The 23,754-nt window shown below is 41.4% G+C and overlaps 1 protein-coding gene across 5 annotated transcripts in view; it reads left to right on the top strand.

Annotated features, from left to right (window-relative positions):
• CNTN5 (contactin 5) overlaps positions 1-11,694 on the top strand; it is a 948,473-nt gene extending 936,779 nt beyond the window's left edge. For all 5 annotated transcript variants that reach the window (XM_069969612.1, XM_069969611.1, XM_069969613.1 and 2 more), the window contains 3 exons: positions 408-520; positions 5,365-5,533; positions 10,773-11,694. In XM_069969612.1, the coding sequence (XP_069825713.1) occupies positions 408-520; positions 5,365-5,533; positions 10,773-10,873 (383 nt within the window). In that variant the 3' untranslated portion in view covers positions 10,874-11,694. The remainder of the gene's footprint in view (positions 1-407; positions 521-5,364; positions 5,534-10,772) is intronic.
• The last annotated feature ends 12,060 nt before the right edge of the window (positions 11,695-23,754 follow it).

The following is a 23,754-nucleotide window of genomic DNA, read 5'->3' as shown; positions in this document are numbered from 1 at the left end:
AATAAAAAAAATCTAAGTTTGGTGATGTGTTTGGCTTTTTTCCCAGTTTTTCTCCTATTTTTTTCCCCTCTTCCAGAAACGTCCCTCAGAAGTGAACTGTAAAATTGTGACTGCAAATGTTCTCTTCAGAACGTATTGATATTTCATTGCTTCCAAAACCAGGGCTAAGCCTGTGTGACACAGCAGCAGGGAGATAAAAGAATGGTGGTGGATGCGCTCAGTAGAAGTTCAGTCAAGTAGAGTAGTTATTAAAATGACGCCGGCAGAGCGGGAATGGTTTATCAGCCTCCAGCTGTGTTAGCAGGACAACAGTATAGAGAGCCATTCTATGGATGGGGATTGGAAGAGTTATTTACATTTCATTTGGATATAAAAGAGATTCTGATGTTTTTTTCTCCTCTCTCTAGCTCCCAGTCAGGCTCCGGGCGGTGTCAAATGGATACGGAACGGCTCCCATGTGTCTTTGGGCTGGGAGGCCGTCAGATCACTCGTCAATGAGTCGGATGTCATGGGATACAAGGTCAGTCAGATGTCCGATTACAGTGTCACCAATACTATGTGCCACATTTATCATCCGGCGGACGGATGATTTTTGGCGGAAAGTGCCGATTTGCGTATTATTTTATACGCAAATGGCCGATTTGCGAATAAAATAATCGCAAATCGGCACTTTCCGCCGAGTACGCCGGGGGGCGGAAAGTAGGCGGGAAGTGGGCGGAACGGAGGGCGCGGACTCAGAGTCCGCGCGATTTATCATCCGTTCCGCCCAAATGTACGCCGAAAACCTACTCCAGTCCTCAGCTGGCGTAGGTTTTCGGCGGTGCGCATCGGCGCGCACAGGATTTCGCCGCCTCTACATAAATCCTCGTACCGCCGGGGCTGCGGGGGCATTTTTAAGTCCGGCGTAAAAAACGCCGGACTTAATAAATGCCTCCCTATGTGTAGGGATGATGTTTTTGTGTAGTTTTTAGGTATAGATTTTTATGCCAACCTTAAAGTGTCACTGTTGCTTTAAAAAACTTTTGATGTGTCATAGAGACACGTCAAAAGTTTTGATCGGTCCAGCTCTAAGTTTTTAGGAGAACGAGCTGGGAGAAGACCACGCTGAACCAAGCCGCTTATCGGTCCATGTACTAGAGACAACGAGCAGTCGATGAAACGATCATCGGGTGATTGTTGGTTTAGGTTTGGACCTAAAATCGCTAAGTGCCGACCGTGCATCGCTACATGTAATAGTCGTCGGCTAACGATTGTCCAAACACCTGACACCATACCTCTTCCTGCTCCCGGTCTTTTCTCCTTTTCTCCGTAGCTTCCTGGTCCGTGCCAGTCCTGTCCTGTGATTGGTTGAGTGGCCTGTCAGCTGACAGGCTGCTCAGTTGCTGCTGCCAGTGGTACCGGGAAGCTGCAGAGCACAGGAGAGAAGACTGGGAGCAGGGAAAGGTAACGTGTCAGGGGTTTCGGCAAGGGCTGCATGGACATCACTAACAATCTTCATGCAATCCTTACTGCCTGATTATCGGGCCGTGTAATATGTCCAATAAACCAGTGCCGATCTAGCAGATCAGAGCTTGGTGGAGCCCAACTGTTCGTTTCTCACACAGAACAGCTCGCTCTTCTCCCGGCTCATTCTCCTGATCAGTACCAAAACGATCAGGACCAATACAAACTTTTGACTTGGCTCGGTGACATAACAAATGTTTGTTGGCCAACAGGACACCGTGAAACAAGGTCCAAAAAGTAGCAGTGGGGTGCAAGGGATGCACACTGGAATGTCGGTTATCCAGGGAACCGACCAAGTAACATAAAGCAAAAAGAAGTCTAAGATCTTCAGTTTATTGCCAATCCATGAGCATGTAAGCAACGTTTCGACTTCAGAATAAATAAAGACTAGAGATGAGCGAACCGGGTTTGGGTTCGAGTCGATCCGAACGTTCGGTATTTGATTAGCTGGGGCTGCTGAACTTGGATAAAGCTCTAAGGTTGTCTCTAAAACATGGATACAGCCAATGACAGCCAATAGCCTTAGGGCTTTATCCAAGTTCAGCAGCCACTGCTAATCAAATGCCGAAAGTTCAGGTTTGGATCGACTCGAGCATGCTCCAGGTTCGCTCATCTCTAATAAAGACCCTCTGAGGTCGAAACGTTGCTTATCTGCTCATGGTTTGGCAATAAACTGAAGATCTCAGACTGAACATGGATGCTCTTGGACTCCTTCTTGCTTTATTTCTCTGTGACATGTCAAAAGTTTTTTCTATAACAGCAGTGTCATTATAAGGTGGTTCATAAGGGTTTACTACTATTATACATTTTTTATCATTTCCTGCAAAAAAAAAAAAGTAATACTCACCCTCCTTTAGTTCCCACTTGTCACCACTTGTTCCTGCTTCCCAAATGAGTCATCTCAGCAGGAACTTCCTGTTCAGCCAATCACTGTGTCCTGCTTCAGTGATTGGCTGAGTAGGCAGTAACCTGGGACTAGGAGGGAGCAGAAGGTAATGCATCTGGAATTGCAGGGGATTGTGGGAGGTGAGTATCACCTGTTTTTTTTTTTACCATACTCAAGGAAATCATACTATATGTGCTGTATTTATCAGTTGTTATCTTCCTCTTTTAATAGACAGGTGTCTTACAGTCCTCCAGCTGTTACATAACCACAATTGTCCTCATGCTCGGACAGCCAAAACTTTGGCTTTGGCTGTCCCGGCATGATAGGAACAGTAGTTTTGCAACATCTAATAAGCCATATGATTGACTCCCCTGATTGTTTTACCTTTCCTTGTAATCCCCGATCCCGTTGATCGACGCTCATTTGCTGAGCCTATAGTCAAGAGGCCAGGGCTGCACCAACAATATACAGATCATTTGATCGCCCATCTGCCCCGCATCTCCTATAAGGGGAGATGTGGGGCTAATGGCCGGTGATTTTTAAGCACGTTGGAATTGAGTGATCAGCTGATCGCTGGCCCTATTACATGTTATAGATATACATGACTGTCTGATTAATGGCCCTAATATATGTTATAGATAGTTACATGACAAATAAAAACAGGACAAAATTTCTTTAAAAAGAGATTCTGCAGCAGCCGGGGCATTGACCGGACACCGCACCGGACAGCTTTTGTCATTGTTCGATATCCGCTCCCCATTATTCCAACCTATAGATGAGAACATGTCGCTATTTGCAGATTTCCGGAGCTGTAAATTGCTGCGATCCTCCAGGGGTTTGCACCATAAAAAAGTGTTAATGCCATAAATATAAGTTTTGTCGATACACATACATCAATGGAGACGTCAATTTACACTATTTATACTGTGAAATGGTACAGCGCCAAAGCGTGACCTGTGACCCCTGAGCCATTGCTCATTTATCCCTTATAATTCTCGTTCATGTATTCATGGATTATTCATAGTGATAGACGTAATAGTTACCATTTTGACAATCCTAATAAGATCCTAGTGTCCTAATATAGCTATTGGCTGCAGAGGTAGCAGATGCAATGGGGCCCCTGTGCCTGATTTTGCATTGGGGCCCAGTAGCTTCTTCTGATATGGGATTAATTTTTTCCTTAAAGGGGTATTCCAGTTTTAAACTATCTTGTCCCCATCCACAGGCTACAGGACAAGTTCCCCTCCCCCAGTGACGGCTTGTGACCGTGGCTCTAATCATTCTCAGGGCTGAGCATTCTGTCAGCACTCCATAGAGAATAAATAGAGCGGTGGGGCACGTGGCGTACCGGCGGCTGTATTTAAAATAGTACTAGTAAGTGTACTAAACAGATGGTTTATAGTACAGCATTATGGATGCCATGGGGGGAAAGGGTTACTGAGGCACTGGGCTTACAAGGTGCTATGTGAGCTAAAAGGGAAAGAAACAGCAGCAGCGCAGCAAGGGAGGGGATAAACTAAGCACCGATCTGCTGATGTTGAGAGGCTACAGGCACTGCAGCCCTGTGGACATACGTCAGTAGATACATTAGTATTAAAATAAGAGCCCATTGCCCTGAGCTTTATGGGTGGTGAAAGAGAAGAGAGAAGCCTTGATTTACCTTTTAGGAACAGCGTGGATCATCTTTAGCAGGAAGACTGGTTTAGCTGTTCACACAAGGTATCTTTTCGTAAAAGTACAGCCGTTGTTGAAATCGGTAACAACGACTGTACTTTTTGCGAAAAAATAAGTTGTCTAGTCTTGTATGGGATCCTGGCCTGAGCATATACACATAGTATACGCTCCGGCCGGGATCTCTTGCAGGGCCGTAGAAAACTGACATGTCGGTTTTCTGTGGCCGCTATTCAATGAATAGCGGCCGTAGAAAACCCTGTCAGTGCACACTATGGAGCGAGCGGCTCCGGCCGTAGGCTCCATAGTGTGCAGGGGGGAGTTCTGATGCGGGAGGGCACGGATGCGCCCGCATCAGAACTCTGCGGCTGCAAAGATCATCCCGCCAGTACTGCAGTACCGCCCAGATGATCTTTTCAGAGACTGACTTTTCACAGAACGGCCGGTCTTTTACGATGTGTGAACGTAGCCTATACCTGTATTTGTCAGGCTCTCTCCTGCACATAGAACATGCTAAACCCCACCCTCACTTCCTGTGTTCTGTCCTGATCTGAGACAGAAATGTGCCTAAAGTGCTGGCAGTGCCACGGAATACCGACTGATAGACAGGTTCCTACTAAAGCTAATGATATAAATTGGTATGTAGTGTGAATGACTCATATGGTAGATGGGGGGTGCTTCAACAGGTTCTGCCCAAGAGCTTTAAAGGGGTACTCTGGCAACTTTTTTTCCTTTCATATCAACTGGTGTTCATAGCAGTAGAGGTTCTCTGTGGGGATTTGCTGCTGCTCTGGACAGTTCCTGACATGGACAGAGGTGGCAGCAGAGAGCACTGTGTCAGACTGGAAATAATACGCCACTTCCTGCAGGGCATACAGCAGCTGAGAAGTACTGGAAGAATGGAGATTTTTAAATTACTATATAATTTTGTGAAACCAGTTGATTTAAAAGAAAAAAAACAATTGCCAGAGTACCCCTTTAAACTACCTGGTAGTTTTTGCTCTGTGTCTGTAAGTCACTTGTATCCTGAGATTGTGCAATGGTTTTGAATGATGAATACGCAGCAGAAAAGTGACAATTTTCAGGATTTTTTCCATTCTTCGTGTAGTAGATTTCAGTCTGGACAAAATAAAACTTTTTTTTCTTTCTCTGTATGAGATATTTTTGTATTTTTTTTCTATATTGAAGCATATAGCGAGGTTGGGAGAGGTCACGGCTCCGAGGCCCTTGTTGAAATCTCCAATCTGGTTTTCTACCTTTGAATTAAGGCATAACAGGCAATCTTTCTATTCCTTAATCCATAGGTCATGTTGAGACAAGAAGGTCACAGCAACAGCCAAGTCATCCAAACACAGACAACTTCAGCCGTGGTTTTACTTCCCGATTCCGGCTTTTATATCATAGAAGTGCGAGCGGTTAGTGAAGGTGGAGACGGGACGGCCAGTTCCCAAATCAGAGTGCCATCATATTCAGGTAATATACATAGAATGCAAAATAAAGGGCGGCCAGGTCATGAGCTATATACTATACTTTTAAAGGGGTTGTTCACCTTTTATTTTTCTTTCAAATCAACTAGTGCCAGAGATTTTTAATTTACTTCTATTAAAAATCTCAAATATTTCGGTACTTATCAGCTGCTGTATGTCCTGCAGGAAGTGGTATTCTTTTCAGTCTGGACATAAGGAGAGGTTTTCTATGGGGATTTGCTACTGCTCTGGACAGTTCCTCACATGGACAGAGGTGGCAGCAGAGAGCACTGTGTCAGACTTGAAAGACCCCCTTCAATCTCTTACTTGTCCCCTATTCTGTGGATAGGAGACAAGTAACTTAAAATTGAAAAACCCCAATAATAGGAAGACTGTGATGGTACTATTAACATCTCTCAGAATCCAAAAAAAGTCTCCTAGGTTGAACATTCTCTGCTCGTGGTAGCAGCATAACAGAGCCGAGCGGGCTGGACATTGCTCAGTAGTGTCAGCCCAGTGGAACCACTAGTTCTTACCGTCTTCTTCAGTCCTACAGACCGAATGATCATTGGGGATGGTTGGTGGTCAAAGCATCTTGGTCAATTAAAGGAGAAGTCTGGCGCCGGGCCAAAAAATGATTCTGGCCTGGGGTGGGGGAACATAAAAAGAAATCCTATTCACCTGTATTAGTGCCCATGCATTGCCGCTTCCTGCCCCTGGACCACAGTCAGCTGTCTTTTTCTGGCTATGTCACAATTCGGTTGATAGATGCCCCACTCAGCCAGTCAGTGATTGGGGCGGAACATCGCTGCAGACACTGATTGGCTGAGGAGGCTAAATCCCACCCAGTTGGGACGTTCAACCCGGGTCATTACATACCTGGAAACTGGGAGAAAAGATCATCTGGCAGGGTACGGGAGCCCGGTGATGCGGCACAGAGTAAATACCAGACACCTTTTATACTAACCTAGGACAGCTAAATATTTATTAAAGTATTGTATTGCCCCCCAAAAGTTATACAAATCACCAATATACACTTATTACGGGAAATGCTTATAAAGTGTTTTTTCCCCTGCGCTTACTACTGTATCAAGGCTTTACTTCCTGGATAACATGGTGATGTCACTTCCTGGATAACATGGTGATGTCATTTCCTGGATAACATGGTGATGTCACTTCCTGGATAACATGGTGATGTCACTTCCTGGATAACATGGTGATGTCACTTCCTGGATATTATAGTGATGTCACTTCCTGGATAACATGGTGATGTCACTTCCTGGATATTATAATGATGTCACTTTCTGGATAACATGGTGATGTAACTTCCTGGATAACATGGTGATGTCACTTCCTGGATAACATGGTGATGTCATTTAATGGATAAAATAGTGATGTCACTTCATGGATAACATGATGATGTCACCACCTGACTCCCAGAGCTGTGCAGGCTGTGGCTGCTGGAGAGGATGATGACAGGGGGACACTGAGGGACACAGGGCACTGGAGGGAGCATCCCCCTGCCATCATCCTCTCCAGCAGCCACAGCCCGCACAGCTCTGGGAGTCGGACATCACCATGTTATCCAGGAAGTGACATCACCATGTTATCCCAGGAAGTGACATCACCATGTTATCCCAGGAAGTGACATCACTATAATATCCAGGATGTAACATCACCATGTTATCCAGGAAGTGACATCACCATGTTATCCAGGAAGTGACATCACCATGTTATCCAGGAAGTGACATCACCATGTTATCCAGGAAGTGACACAAAGTGAAAGAAACACACACATCCAATTTTTCATCGAAATAGCACCACTCTTGCCCTCTAGTTTGGGGTATTATAGCTCCATTTATAGTGAATGGAACTAAGTTGTAATACCACACACAACCCGAGTACAATAGCTTTTGGAAGAAAGCAGCAATGTTTTTTTTTCTAATCCTGGACAAGCCCTTGAAGGTATTGCTAGTTGCAGTAAACCTTCATGTTTGCAGCACGGGGTGCTTTTTCCTTTACGCAGGTTATTATAAATGAGTTCCATTATTTATTACTTATTTCTCAATATTATAAATGTACATGATGAATGACACAGGGAACCATTAGTGACCCGGGATGAATGGCGCTTGCACGTTTTTCCCTGCTGGAAATTGTTCTAGATTCCATAGTAAACATTAGCAAAGCAGCCTAATAGATCATTTGTTTCACACACGTAAATTAGTCTCTGCGTGTTTTGTCATTTGGACCAATTGATGAATGAGACTTAGAAAAAGCATTTAATAACTTAGATCACAGAAGCGTTCACCTGACAGCGTCCTACTGGGCGGACGCCATTCAGGAGGGTCTGCCACACCATTAGTTTTATTGCTGTTCTGTAGGACGCATCTACTGCTCTAATAGACTGCGACAAAGTAACAAAACTTCCTAGTCATTAAGGCAACATAGACTGCGGCTCCTGGACGTCACATCAACAATATCACTATTATTATATATACAATGAGCAACGATATTAAAGGGTCAAATATATTTAATATATACATTACTATGTACAAGGTGCATGTCAAAAACAGCAACTTATGTCTTAAAAGATTGCTGGACCTCCACACCCCTCTACGTTCCTTCCCCGCCCCCTTCTATATTGGGATTTTTTTTTTAACTAAATTCTGTACTCTACATTTTCCTTTCCTTCTTCCCTCTCTGTACATTTTTGCTGTCCTTCCTTCCTCCCTCCCTTTCTTTGTTCCTCCCTTCCTTCCTTACTCCCTCCCTTCCTTCCTCCCTCCCTCCCTTCCTTCCTTCCTTCCTTCCTTCCTTCCTTCCTTCCTCCCTTTCTTTGTTCCTCCCTCCCTTCCTTCCTCCTTCCTTCCTTCCTTCCTTCCTTCCTTCCTTCCTTCCTTCCTTCCTCCCTTCCTTCCTTCCTTCCTTCCTTCCTTCCTTCCTCCCTTTTTTTTGTTCCTCCCTTCCTTCCTTACTCCCTTCCTTCCTCCTTCCTTCCTTCCTTCCTTCTTCCCTCCCTCCCTCCCTCCCTTTCTTTCTTTCTTCCTTCCTTCCTTCCTCCCTTTCTTTGTTCCTCCCTCCCTTCCTTCCTTACTCCCTCCCTTCCTCCTTCCTTCCTTCCTCCCTCCCTCCCTTCCTTCCTTCCTTCCTTCCTTCCTTCCTTCCTTCCTCCTTCCCTCCTTCCTCCCTCCCTTCCTCCCTTCCTTCCTTCCTCCTCCCTCCCTCCCTCCCTCCCTTCCTTCCTTCCTTCCTTCCTTCCTTCCTTCCTTCCTTCCTTCCTCCTTCCTTCCTTCCTTCCTTCCTTCCTTCCTCCCTTCCTTCCTTATTTCCTTCCTTCCTCCCACCCTTCCTTTTCTCCTTCCTCCCTCCCTCCCTTCCTTCCTTCCTTCCTCCCTTTCTTTGTTCCTCCCTTCCTTCCTCCCTTTCTTTGTTCCTCCCTTCCTTTCTCCTTCCTTCCTTCCTCCCTCCCTTTCTTTCTTTCTTTCTTTCTTTCTTTCTTTCTTCCTTCCTTCCTTCCTTCCTTCCTTCCTTCCTTCCTTCCTTCCTTCCTTCCTCCTTCCTTCCTTCCTCCCTCCCTCCCTCCCTCCCTCCTTTCCCTCCTTCCTCCCTCCCTTCCTTCCTCCTTCCTCCCTCCCTCCCTCCTTTCCCTCCTTCCTCCCTCCCTTCCTTCCTCCTTCCTCCCTCCCTCCCTCCTTTCCCTCCTTCCTCCCTCCCTTCCTTCCTTTCTCCCTCCCTCCCTCCCTCTCTCCCTTCCTTCCTCCCTCCCTTCCTTCCTTCCTTCCTTCCTCCCTCCCTTCCTTCCTTCTTCCCTCCTTCCTTCCTTTCTTCCGCCCTTCATTACTTTCCTTCCTTCTTCCCCTCCCTCCCTTTCTTCCTTTCCTCCTTCCTCCCTCCCTCCTTTCCCTCCTTCCTCCCTCCCTCCCTTCCTTCCTTTCTTCCTCCCTCCCTCCCTCCCTTCCTTCCTTCCTTCCTTCCTTCCTTCCTTCCTCCCTCCCTCCCTTCTTTCCCTCCCTTCCTTCCTTCCTTCCTTCCTCCCTCCCTTCCTCCCTTCCTTCCTTCCTTCCTTCCTTCCTCCCTCCCTCCCTCCCTCCCTTCCTTCCTTCCTTCCTTCCTCCCTCCTTTCCCTCCTTCCTTCCTTTCTTCCGCCCTTCATTACTTTCCTTCCTTCCTCCCTCCCTTTCTTCCTTCCTCCCTCCCTTTCTTCCTTCCTTCCTCCCTCCCTTCCTTTCCTCCTTCCTCCCTCCCTTCCTTCCTCCCTTTCTTTGTTCCTCCCTCCCTTCCTTCCTCCCTTTCTTCCTCCCTCCCTCCCTTCCTCCCTCCCTTTCTTCCTTCCTTCCTTCCTTCCTTCCTTTCTCCCTCCCTCCTTTCCCTCCCTTCCTTCCTTTCTTCCTTTCTCCCTCCCTTCCTCCCTCCCTCCCTCCTTTCCCTCCTTCCTTCCTTTCTTCCGCCCTTCATTACTTTCCTTCCTTCTTCCCCTCCCTCCTCCATACCTTCTTTTTTTCCTTACCTCTTTCTTTCTTTCCTTTCTTACTTCCTTCTTACTTTTACTCCCTTGCTGCTCATCCTTTCCTTATAGTATGTTATTATTATTATTATTCCTCCCCTTCAGTCTACCCGTCCATGTGTTCTTCCACCCTTTCTTTCCTTTCCTTCTTCTATCTTTTCTTCTCTCACTGAGTATCTACAGTTACCACTTCCATAAGCTCCATCCTCTCCTCTCCCTGCTGACCCCTTCCTTACATTACTTGTCGCATCCTCCTCTTCTTATCATCTAGTTTCTTGTTTTTGTTTAACTCCTAATGGAGCGTTTACACAGAAAGATTACTTGACAGATTGTCCGCCAAAGATTTGAAGCCAAAACCAGGAACAGACTATAAACAGAGATCAGGTCATAAAGGAAAGCCTGATATTTCTCCTCTTTTCAAATCCACTCCTGACTTTGGCTTCAAATCTTTGGCAGATAATCTGTCAGATAATCTTTCTGTGTAAACACACCATTAGTTCTTGATTAGCAAACAATATAATCAGAATCCCCATTGAAACTCTTAAAGGACAACTCTAGCACCCTCAGACCATACTTTTTGAGGATCTTTTTGTGATCCGATATTGTATTAAGATAATTTACCTATAAGGATAATTATTATCTAAGAATTATGTGATTTTTGTGTTTTTACAGTTTGCATATTCCCCAGTTCCTTTAGATACTTTATGTAATTATTAACCCTTCACCTTTCTTGTCTTTATAGAAAAAGTTACAAGCTCACAGTCAACTCTTCACAACATGTCAGCCTCCTCATCTTCCTTAACTTTACTATTGGCACTGGTTGTCCCAACCACCTCATGGTGAAGAAGGATTTTTTTGTTTTTAATTTTATATTATCTCTTTCTTTGTATTTTTTTATTTGTAATGAAGACATGATTAAAGTTACTGACGGAATGAAGACAATAGAAACCTGGACCTACTCTTCATCCAATTACCCAAAGACTACATGGGAAACAAAAAAAAAATCAAGAACGTCGAATGTTTTTAGTTTTTTCTCTTCTATTTTTTCCCCTTTTCTCTTCTTTTTTTTTTTTTTTTTTTTTTTATAAATATATATAAATATATAAATAGACTGGTTTGCTAATAGCCTCTATCAGCTTATGTAAAAAAAGAAAAAAGAAAAAAACTGTACGGTAACTTTGGTCAAACGCTCTGGGTTGCACTTTTTTTTTATTATTATTATTTGCTTTCGACCAGTTCTTGGATCATATAACTTTTACGTTGTTTAAGCAGTGGTGTGCAATACATTTGTGGTATTGAATGATATGGTATGAAGTGCAAAACTAGATCTGGTGAAATATTTAGCATCTGTTTATTACCCAGATTTTTTTTCTATTTCTTCCCAAAAAGGCTAATAAAATTTTGTCTTTGAGTAAGGCCTCATGCATGTGGCCATACTATGGTTCCATACAACCCCCATGTTGTACAGAGCCATAATAGGGCAGTCATACTGTACCCTATGGCCTCTTCTCTACCTCCATAGGCCTCATATGTAGGCATAAGTAGTAGTGTTGAGCAGACTTGCCAAACTATCCAGGTGCGGCACCGTTCTCCGTAACCTAAAGCTCGGTATTTGACTCCTAACAGCTGGAGAAGTTGGATGCTGCCCTAGGGAGTAGACATCAGAAAATCTTAGGTTCGATCAAACTCGAACCTTGTCGAACCTTCCGCATTTAATTCCCGATGCCTTCCCAGTCCGTGGGGAAAGAGGAGACAGCCTGAGTACCGCCTGGAATTCCAGGATTCAGCCTAGTTAATAGGCTGAATCCCGGAATTACAGGCGGTACTCAGGCTGTCTCCTCCTTCCCCACGGATCGGGAAGGTATCGGGAATTAAATGCGGAAAGTTCAACAAGGTTCGAGTTCGATCGAACCTAAGATTTCCCAATGTTCGATGATCCCTACTAGGGAGTCCTAAAAAACATGGTTAGAGCCTATGGCCCTAGGACGGCACTCAACTTCTCCAGCCACCACAAGTCAAATGTTGAGTGTTCAGGCTCAGAGGACGATGCCAAACCTGAACTAATCTCAACACTAATAGGGAGCTTTTTTTTTTCTTGGATGGCCCATCAGATGCCATATGAAAGTTGTCTTCCCTTAGGGGAGAAAATTTCAATCATGTGGCACCATATGGACCACCATATTGTATAGAACTACAGGCTTTGTTTGCTGCTCCAAACTTTGAGACCCTATTTATGTTGTTGACCTGTATATGTCTCCAGTTTTTGAAGCTTATTCTTTTTTTTTTTTTTTTTTTTAATTCTTTATTTTTGCTTTGCTCTGGAGACAACAAAGAATATTATCGATATGTCCAGTTTATATTGTGGTGACAATTTTTAGCAGTGCACAATGTAGAAGTCGATCATCTCTATGTATTTACGATGAGTAGATGATTTGCCACCAGAGGACGCTGCATTATATTAATGCAGTCTCACCTGGCGGATACAACATGAAAATAGTTTATAGATATAAGCTCAAATGATGTGTAAAGTCCAGCAAATACTGCAAAAAAAAAGCAGAATATACAACCCTCTAAATGAAGTGTGTAATATGGAACCCTGTCGGTTAACAGTTGCTGATTTCCTTATGTCATGTGTGCGCACAGTATTGCCGGTTGGAATTCTTTAGGAGACATGAACCATTCTTTCCATGTTTTACTGTTTTGTTCCTAGACCAAGGTCAAGAAAACTTCTTTTTTTTTTTAATAAAATAAAAAATAAATGTATAGAAGAGGTTGTGTGTAATTGAAATTTAATTGAATGTTTGTCTTACGATCAATGATCGGTAACGGTTATGAACTGTAGAAGCCTTGTCCGGGATCGCCGACCTCAGACGATCAGATGCCGAAAAATTCCTATTCATAGTCCACAGTTCTTATTTGTTGGTTTCAGTTTAAATGGGAGCTATCAAAAGGTTAGACGATAGCAACCTGTTGATGTGTCCCTATCGAACAGGAGATGCAGAGGAGGAAGGTATGTCTCTTACCTTCATCCTCAGCGCTGTTTCAGGACAGTTAGGCCTGTGCTGCAGAAGCACTGGGGCACCTGTTAGGAGCACTGCCCGCCCCCATAGGACTGAACCACCCCCTTTAATGATAATGATTGAAGTAGGCGGTCCAGATCGGTGCTATGGGGGCGGGCAGTGGAGCACACAACAAACTGAACTGGAACGGCACAGAGGAGGAAGGTAAGAGACATATCTTCCTCCTCAGCATCTCCTGTTCAGTATGAACATATCAGCAGGTTAGATTTGTGGATGCTACTATTAGCCCTACACAGCTGCCCATCTCTATCATGTGTCCATACTGTACTCCGGCCATAATACTGTAAAGTCCAAAAAAGAGAAGTAAAAACCGCTGTTGCCTCAGTGTAACATTATGGCTTTGTGTATCCCCCCGCTGATATTGGCTTTCTTGGGAGAAGTAAAGACCACTTTTGTTACGGTGAATGCCACTGAACTTCCCTCTCTTTTTTTAAACTTTGGATTTGTGAGCTGAACACCGATGAAGGTCTGCCGTCCAGGGGTTTAAAGGGGTTGTCCAGCATAAACTTCTAATCTATGATGCTCCCAGAGCTGCTGGGGGCATATCAGTGCTGTATCGCTGTTAGTCTCTCCCTGCTCTGCTGTAACTGCCTGCTGCCATCCTGCTCTCTCCTCCACACAGAGACGACTGGCCGCCTCCGTTACCGAACCTCCTTATATAGAGGGGGAGGGGCTGACATCGCAGAGGGGCCTGCAGCTGATTGAACGGGGGCTAGGGATTATGGTTAATCCCTTTCTCCTGCCCAGTGACGCTCCAGACTTTTTTTTGTCTGTTAGTTTTTTTTTTGCTAATTTTCCTAACAAATCAGTGAATTTGCTTCACTCATCTCTATTCTTGACACATAGCAGCGCCTTTGCAGATGAACGTCCAAGGAAAATTAGTAGTATTATGTTTATTTATCTCTTTTTATTAATTTATATAATTTTCCCCATGCTTCTCTGTTATTCAACACACAAAGGCTTTGTCAAAGTAAATATTCACAACACATTCACAACACATGTTTTTGGGTTTCCTAAAAAAAAAAAAAATAATTTTACATCAGATATATTTTGTCTTGTAAAATGCAAGGCAACATGTTGGAAACCTGAAAGACCCGATTTCAGTCCATTAGGAAATATAAGGAGTAAGGCAGGGTTCACACTGCATTTTTGAAGTCTTTTTTTTTTTTTTTAACAGATGAAAAGTGGATGAAAAAAAGAACGCATTTGGCGTGTATCAGTTTTGATCGATTTCAATTATTGAAAAAAAAAAGAATGAAAAACTGCATATGTTTTTTTAGCACACACAAAAAACAAGGTCAACCACGTTTCTGTGTACGCTAAAAAAATGGATGCAGCTTTTGATCCTTTTGTAATAATCGACGTCCATGGAAAAAATGGATGAAAACTGATGCACAATGTATCAGTTATTTCATCCGTTTTTCTTTTTTTTTTTTTTTGCATAAAATGGATGAAAAACTGCAGTTTTAACCCAGCCTAAACCACCCTAATTTTTATTGTTCTGCTCCTAGGGATGAGCCCTTTCTTTCTTGGCTTAACATACAGTATATCAAAATGTGTGTGCTAAAATTTACAGCTTAGAAATAAAAAATAAAAAAATTTCCATATTCTGTTGGGAAATTTTTATTCTTGGTGTGGCCACCCAGTGGTTATGGTTTGGTCTGCAGCCTTTTAGGAGACATGAAAAGACATGTCCTGCTATGGTATACTGGACTTGTTGTGAATTCCAGCCATGTAATACCGCATTTGGCCTCTAGTGGCCGCTGCTAGGGAAATGAGTGGCCACCTACAACTTATCCTATCAAGAACACCTGTACAGGGGAAGCCAGTCAGTGCATGGGCTATTAAGACTTCCCTTTATAGATGTATTTTGTTGTTTAGATAACGTTTTAGACGATAACGTCTTCTAGTGCAGGATGTAAGTCAAAGGGGTTCTCCAGGCTTAGAAAAACATGGCGGCTTTCTTCCAAAAACAGCACCATCGCTGTCTTCAGTTTGGGTGTGGGTTTGCATCTCTCTTTTATTCATGTGAATGGAGCCAAGTTGTAATGCCACACACAACCTGAGAACAGGGGTGGTGCTATTTTTGCAAGAAAGAAGCTGTGCCCTTTCGAATCCTGGATAATCCCTTTAAAGGATTTAACATATTTCCTTGTTACTCAAACTATAATCATCATTTGTTAGATCATATTGTTACAGAAAGAAAAAAAAATAGTTAAAAGAGTTCAGAAAAATGAAAAGAATATTTTAGAATAAATTGGTAACATGTGTAGAAAACGTTCCTGTTCTGAAATCTGTGCTGACCACAAAAAGAGTGATATGCGCACCTAAAGGACGTGGCGTTAGATAAATGTTTTGGAGCTGGCGATAAATAATTGTCGATTTTCATTATATAGTACATAGCATAGAAGGCCGTAATATAAAGGGGTATTCCGCAGAATTTTTTTTTTTTTTTCGTTTCTTTAATAAAGTTATATTACATTTTAATGTAACCTGGCTGTGTCAGGAACTGCAGGGTTGCTCAAGTCCTGATCCCAGCACAGTTACATACCACTTGTGTTGCTTCATGCAGATGCTGCAGCCACCCCTGATGTCTATATAATACATGTTACCATTAGAATAGACATTACACTGGGGGGAGCTGTCTGTGTCACTAGTACTACAACCTCCACTGATGTCTATATAATACATGTTACCATTAGAATAGACATTACACTGGGAGAGCTGTCTGTATCACTAGTGCTGCTGCTTCCCCTGATGTCTATATAATAGATGTTACCATTAGAATAGACATTACACTGGGGAGAGCTGTCTGTGACACAAGTGCTGCAGCCTCCCCTGATGTCTGTATAATACATGTTACCATTAGAATAGACATTACACTGGGAGAGCTGCCTGTGTTACTAGTGCTGCTGCTTCCCCTGATGTCTATATAATACATGATACCATTACAATAAACATTAGACTGGGGGAGCTATCTGTGTCACTAGTGCTGCAGCCTCCCCAATGTCTATATAATACATGTTACCATTAGAATAGACAATACACTGAGGGAAGCTGTCTGTGTCAGTAGTGTTCAGCACCCTGTAGCAAAGCAAGCAGGATAACTCTAAACCACTGATCACGGTTGCAGTGCTACTGACACCTCCCCCCAGTGTATTGTTTATTCTAGTGATGACATGTATTATATAGACATCACAGGAGGCTGCAGCACTAGTAACACAGACAGCTCCCCCAGTGTAATGTCTATTATAATGGTAACATATATTATATAGACATCAGGGGAGGCTGCAGCACTAGTGACATGGACAGATTTCCCCCGTGTAATGTCTATTCTAATGGTAACATGTATTATACAGACACCAGGGGAGGCTGCAGCACTAGTGACACAGACAGCTACCCCCAGTGTAATGTCTATTCTAATGGTAACATGTAATATATAGACATCAGGGGAGGCTGCAGTACTAGGGACACAGACAACTCCCCCAGTGTAATGTCTATTCTAATGCTAACATGTATTATATAAACAACAGAGGAGGCTGCAGCACTAGTGACACAGACTGCTTCCCCAGTGTAATGTCTATTGTAATGGTATCATGTATTATATAGACATCAAGGGAAGCAGCAGCACTAGTAACACAGACAGCTATCCAAGTGTAATGTCTATTCTAATGGTAACATGTATTATATAGACATCAGGGGAGGCTGTAGCACTAGTGACACAGACAGCTCCCCCAGTGTAATGTCTATTCTAATGGTAACATGTATTATATAGACATCAGGGAGGCTGCAGCACTGGTGACACAGACAGCTGTTAACAATAGTCAAAGTTTTAAAAAGAACAGTTTCTCCAGAATTTCATTGGAAGTTCAAATATTTATGAAAAAAGACAAAAGATAATCAGGGGTTTTACCAAAAATATCAGGTTTCATTTGAAGGGAAATGACAAATGGAATCAGTTTGGTTGGGAGAAGACAGTAGAATTTACAATATCTAGAATTTATCGACGGCTCCCAGAATTCATTGGATTATTTTTTTCTCTATCTTTTTGATCATTTCCTTTGTAGCGTGGAGAGTCTGGTACTGTAATGATTCCTGTGATATACTAGAACTCTTGTATACAATGTGTATATACTATATATAGTTGTATACTATGTGGAAGACAACCAGTTCCTGTGTACTCTTCTTGTATCATTAGGTCTTTTTAATAAATAATTCTCTTTTTATTGACTTCTACCCGTTGTCTTGTCGACTATTGGATGAGATCATTTATTATTCAGCGTAAATTTGGTGATGGGCGCAGTGACATTTTCCTGGAGGAGCCAAGGAATAAATTGCTTTGAAAAATGTCAACAATGAAAATAAGGACCCGGAGTCTCCGAATATCCCAGTCCGTCCCCAGGGAGAGTGTACATGTTCGCTTTAGGTGACTATTCGGGACAAAAAGCTTCTCTCATACCCTGTGTGTAAGAGGAAAACGTATGTCACATGGGTCAAAATGGAAAAGGATTTAAGAGATGTTCCATATATATTGTAGGAAATAAACAAACATCTTAAAGGGGTAATTCACAAAAAAATTCTTTCAAATCATCTGGTGTCAGAAAGTGTCAGAGATTTGTAATTTATTTCTATAAAAAAAAACCAACTCAAGTCTTTCAGTACTTAGTAGCTGCTGTACGTCCTGCAGGAAGTGGTGTATTCTTTCCAGTCTGATACAGTGCTCTCTGCTGCCACCTCTGTCCATGTCAGGAACTGTCCAGAGCAGGAGAGGTTTTCTGTGGGGATTTGCTGCTGCTCTGGACAGTTCCTGACATGGACAGAGGCGGCAGCAGAGAGCACTGTACCCAGAGAGACTGGGAAGAATACACCACTTCCTGCAGGAAATACAGCAGCTGATAAGTACTGGAAGACTTGAGATTTTTTAATATAAGCAAATTACAAATCTCTGGCACTTGCTGGGACCATAATTTGAAAGGAAAACTTTTTGGGTGAACTACCCCTGTCCAGCTCTGACTAACCACTAAAGCCTATATCACCATTTCCATAGATAGATAGATAGATAGATAGATAGATAGATAGATAGGAGATAGATAGATAGATAGATAGATAGATAGATAGATAGAAGATAGATAGATAGATAGATAGATAGATAGATAGATAGATAGATAGATAGATCGGAGATAGATAGATAGATAGATAGATAGATAGATAGGAGATAGATAGATAGATAGGAGATAGATAGATAGATAGATAGATAGATAGATAGATAATAGATGATAGATAGATAGATAGATAGATAGATAGATATGAGATAGATAGATATGAGATAGATAGATATGAGATAGATAGATAGATAGATAGATAGATAGATAGATAGGAGATAGATAGGAGATAGATAGATAGATAGATAGATAGATAGATATGAGATAGATAATAGATAGATAGATAGGAGATAGATAGATAGATAGATATGAGATAGATAGATATGAGATAGATAGATAGATAGATATGAGATAGATAGATAGATAGATAGATATGAGATAGATAGATAGATAGATATGAGATAGATAGATATGAGATAGATAGATATGAGATAGATAGATATGAGATAGATAGATAGATAGATAGATAGATAGATAGATAGGAGATAGATAGATAGATAGATAGATAGATAGATATGAGATAGATAGATAGATAGATAGATAGATAGGAGATAGATAGATAGATAGATAGATAGATAGGAGATAGATAGATAGATAGATAGATAGATAGATAGATAGATAGGAAATAGATAGATAGATAGGAGATAGATAGATAGATAGATAGATAGATAGATAGATAGGAGATGGATAGATAGATAGATAGATAGATAGATAGATAGATAGATAGATAGATAGGAGATGGATAGATAGATAGATAGATAGATAGATAGATATGAGATAGATAGATAGATAGATAGATATGAGATAGATAGATAGATAGATAGATAGATAGATAGATAGATAGGAGATAGATAGGAGATAGATAGATAGATAGATAGATAGATAGATAGATAGATAGATAGATAATAGATGATAGATAGATAGATAGATAGATAGATAGATAGATATGAGATAGATAGATAGATAGATAGATAGATATGAGATAGATAGATAGATAGATAGATAGATAGATAGATAGATAGGAGATAGATAGATAGATAGATAGATAGGAGATAGATAGATAGATAGATAGATAGATAGATAGATAGGAGATAGATAGATAGGAGATAGATAGATAGATAGATAGATAGATAGATAGATAGATAGATAGATAGGAGATAGATAGATATGAGATAGATAGATATGAGATAGATAGATATGAGATAGATAGATATGAGATAGATAGATATGAGATAGATAGATAGATAGGAGATAGATAGATAGATAGATAGATATGAGATAGATAGATAGATAGATAGATAGATAGGAGATAGATAGATAGATAGATAGATAGATAGATAGGAGATAGATAGATAGATAGATAGATAGATAGATAGATAGGAAATAGATAGATAGATAGGAGATAGATAGATAGATAGATAGATAGATAGGAGATGGATAGATAGATAGATAGATAGATAGATAGATAGGAGATGGATAGATAGATAGATAGATAGATAGATAGATAGATAGATATGAGATAGATAGATAGATAGATAGATAGATAGATAGATATGAGATAGATAGATAGATAGATAGATAGATAGATAGATAGATAGATAGGAGATAGATAGGAGATAGATAGATAGATAGATAGATAGATAGATAGATAATAGATGATAGATAGATAGATAGATAGATAGATAGATATGAGATAGATAGATAGATAGATAGATATGAGATAGATAGATAGATAGATAGATAGATAGATAGATAGATAGGAGATAGATAGATAGATAGATAGATAGATAGATAGATAGGAGATAGATAGATAGATAGATAGATAGATAGGAGATAGATAGGAGATAGATAGATAGATAGATAGATAGATAGATAGATAGATAGATAGGAGATAGATAGGAGATAGATAGATAGGAGATAGATAGATAGATAGATAGATAGATAGATAGATAGATAGGAGATAGATAGATAGATAGATAGATAGATAGATAGGAGATAGATAGATAGATAGATAGATAGATAGGAGATAGATAGATAGATAGATAGATAGAAGATAGATAGATAGATAGATAGATAGATATGAGATAGATAGATAGATAGATAGATAGATAGATAGATAGATAGATAGATATGAGATAGATAGATAGATAGATAGATAGGAGATAGATAGATAGATAGATAGGAGATAGATAGATAGATAGGAGATAGATAGATAATATATAGATAGATAGATAGATAGATAGATAAGAGATAGATAATATATAGATAGATAGATAAGAGATAGATAATATATAGATAGATAGATAGATAGATAGATAGGAGATAGATAGATAGGAGATAGATAGATATGAGATAGATAGATATGAGATAGATAGATATGAGATAGATAGATATGAGATAGATAGATATGAGATAGATAGATATGAGATAGATAGATAGGAGATAGATAGATAGGAGATAGATAGATAGATAGATAGATAGGAGATAGATAGATAGATAGATAGATAGATAGATAGATAGATAGATAGATAGATAGATAGGAGATAGATAGATAGGAGATAGATAGATAGATAGATAGATAGGAGATAGATAGATAGGAGATAGATAGTTAGATAGATAGGAGATAGATAGATAGATGATAGATAGATAGATAGATAGATAGATAGATAGATAGGAGATAGATAGATAGATAGATAGATAGATAGATAGATAGATAGATAGATAGATAGATAGATAGGAGATAGATAGATACATTGACCATTGCTCTCTGAATATAATAAATAATAAGAGCCGTTTCTGCTCTAGAGAACCAAGGAGAGGAGACATTTTGACTTGAACATCACGTTACATATTTTGTCTTTCATTTTTATCACTTCATGAGCTTCTGAAAGAAGACAAAAGATTCCCTGAGAAGAAGTGACAAGTTTAGAATGTGAGAGTCGTGGGACAATGGCAAATCTTCTATTTCCGCCACACTGGAAGGCTTTAATCCTAATGGAATAAATCAATAGATTGTCACATGCAAGGAGAAGAACATTTCAAATCGGATTGATTTTGTGTGTATTATGCTTCATAGGGACGCCGGCGTACAATAGATTCCTGTAAATCAGTGTCATGATGGAGTTTTTAAAGGACGTTGGAAACGAGGAGAAACTATTTGATCTCGAATCTTTAAAAGTTACAATTGTGAGATAAGAAACGGCATTGAAATCGAGACGGGAAACGAGAGCGCTGCGGTCAGCAGAAAATTGGTGGAAGTGGTGTTTGGGGGAGATTGGCCAAATATGTTATTGTAATTAGGTTTTTGGGTTTTTTTCTCAATTTGAAACTTAAACTAAAAAAAAAAAAAGGAAAATATAATGGGAGAGTTACAGCAAAATAATAGCGGGACTAATTAGCAGAAAATTAGAGTTTACAATTTGATTTGATTTTGACTGGATTGGATGTGAAACTGACAGAAGTGACGGCGATTCTCTTTCTGCAATTATTGGAGTCATTAGAAAAGCTTAGTGGGATTTTTAATCATAATCCATAATTGGGGACAGTCGGCTGTGTCAGCTCCATTAGTTGCTATAGGATTAGTTATCGAATAAATGAACGAGGAAGTGATTAATGGCGGAATCTACTGGAAATACTGAACATATTGATGAAGAGCAGACACAAAGTGAAGAAGAAAAAGCTTCAGGGCAGTTGCTGAGTTATATGTGCGTGTGGTTCTATAATTAATACAGATTTGTCATAGATTTCTAAAGAAAGCCTGTGAGTCCTGCTTCCCCCACCACTCATAGAGAAAGCCTGTGAGTCCTGCTTCCCCCACCACAGATAGAGAAAGCCTGTGAGTCCTGCTTCCCCCACCACTCATAGAGAAAGCCTGTGAGTCCTGCTTCCCCCACCACTCATAGAGAAAGCCTGTGAGTCCTGCTCCCCCACCACTCATAGAGAAAGCCTGAGAGTCCTGCTTTCCCCCAACACTCATAGAGAAAGCCTGTGAGTCCTGTATCCCCCACCACTCATAGAGAAAGCCTGTGAGTCCTGTATCCCCCACCACTCATAGAGAAAGCCTGTGAGTCCTGCTTCCCCCACCACTCATAGAGAAAGCCTGTGAGTCCTGCTTCCCCCACCACTCATAGAGAAAGCCTGTGACTCCTGCTTCCCCCACCACTCATAGAGAAAGCCTGTGAGTCCTGCTTCCCCCACCACTCATAGAGAAAGCCTGTGACTCCTGCTTCCCCCACCACTCATAGAGAAAGCCTGTGAGTCCTGCTTTCCCCACCACTCATAGAGAAAGCCTGTGACTCCTGCTTCCCCCACCACTTATAGAGAAAGCCTGTGAGTCCTGCTTCCCCCACCACTCATAGAGAAAGCCTGTGAGTCCTGTATCCGCCACCACTCATAGAGAAAGCCTGTGAGTCCTGTATCCCCCACCACTCATAGAGAAAGACTGTGAGTCCTGCTTCCCCCACTACAGATAGAGAAAGCCTGTGAGTCCTGCTTCCCCACCACACATAGAGAAAGCCTGTGAGTCCTGCTTCCCCCACCACACATAGAGAAAGCCTGTGAGTCCTGTATCCCCCACCACTCATAGAGAAAGCTTGTGAGTCCTGTATCCCTCAGCACTCACAAGTTCATATAAGAAATCTTGATGATCACTGTGTGTGGTCGGGGGAGGCAGGACTCACAGACTTTCACTAGGTTATTGTAAGAATAATAGAATACCTTTATAATATTACACCCAATGGAACATGTAACATTTTTATTGAAACAGCGCCCCCTGGACCCCAAACACTCTGCATTAGACTCCCGGCGGCTGGAAAACTTGTATGCCATCCTAGGGAGTCCTGAGAAACATGGGTACAGAAATAGGGGATAGGCTGTATCCATGTTTTTCAGATCTCCTCAGGGCTGCATCCAACTCCGGCCACCGGGAGTCAAATATGTACATGGCATCAAGGGACCTTAGATGCTGCAGAAGCATGATGTAACAGGTTGCATGTCAGTAATACATTACACCCGTAATAAAACCATCTCAGCTTCCTGTCCTCTGGTAATAGGGAGTGTTACAACCTCATCCAAACAGCTGAGTGCCCACAGGGTGGAGTCATTACCTCAAATGACCACAAGGTGGGGTCAATGACCTCAAGAGCCCAAAAGGTGGAGTCAATCACCTTAAGTGCTTAGTGTAACCGATTCCTTACTGTGCTTTTGTTGTTGTTTTTTTTCCTTTTTGCATACATATCACTTATCTAACCCAATGCATCAGTCCGCCTCCCCATCTCAATATGCCATCTAGGATCTCCTGTTTAAATCACCCCTAAGCAAACAAGAACAAGCAAATAAAAGAATCTTTATAAAATATCTTATAAGAAAAAAAATGCTTATTTCTTGTTTTATAAGCCCTGTCCCCGTCTTTGACAGCTTAGTTCTGTTTTGACAGAGAAGACCGACTATCAGTTCACTTGGGGATAGGTTACATGCTGCCTAT

The sequence above is a fragment of the Dendropsophus ebraccatus genome, chromosome 5 (assembly GCF_027789765.1).
Source record: "Dendropsophus ebraccatus isolate aDenEbr1 chromosome 5, aDenEbr1.pat, whole genome shotgun sequence".
Taxonomy (NCBI): domain Eukaryota; kingdom Metazoa; phylum Chordata; class Amphibia; order Anura; family Hylidae; genus Dendropsophus; species Dendropsophus ebraccatus.
The sequence above is the reverse complement of the archived record's forward strand: the minus strand, read 5'-3'. Positions and strand labels throughout refer to the sequence as shown.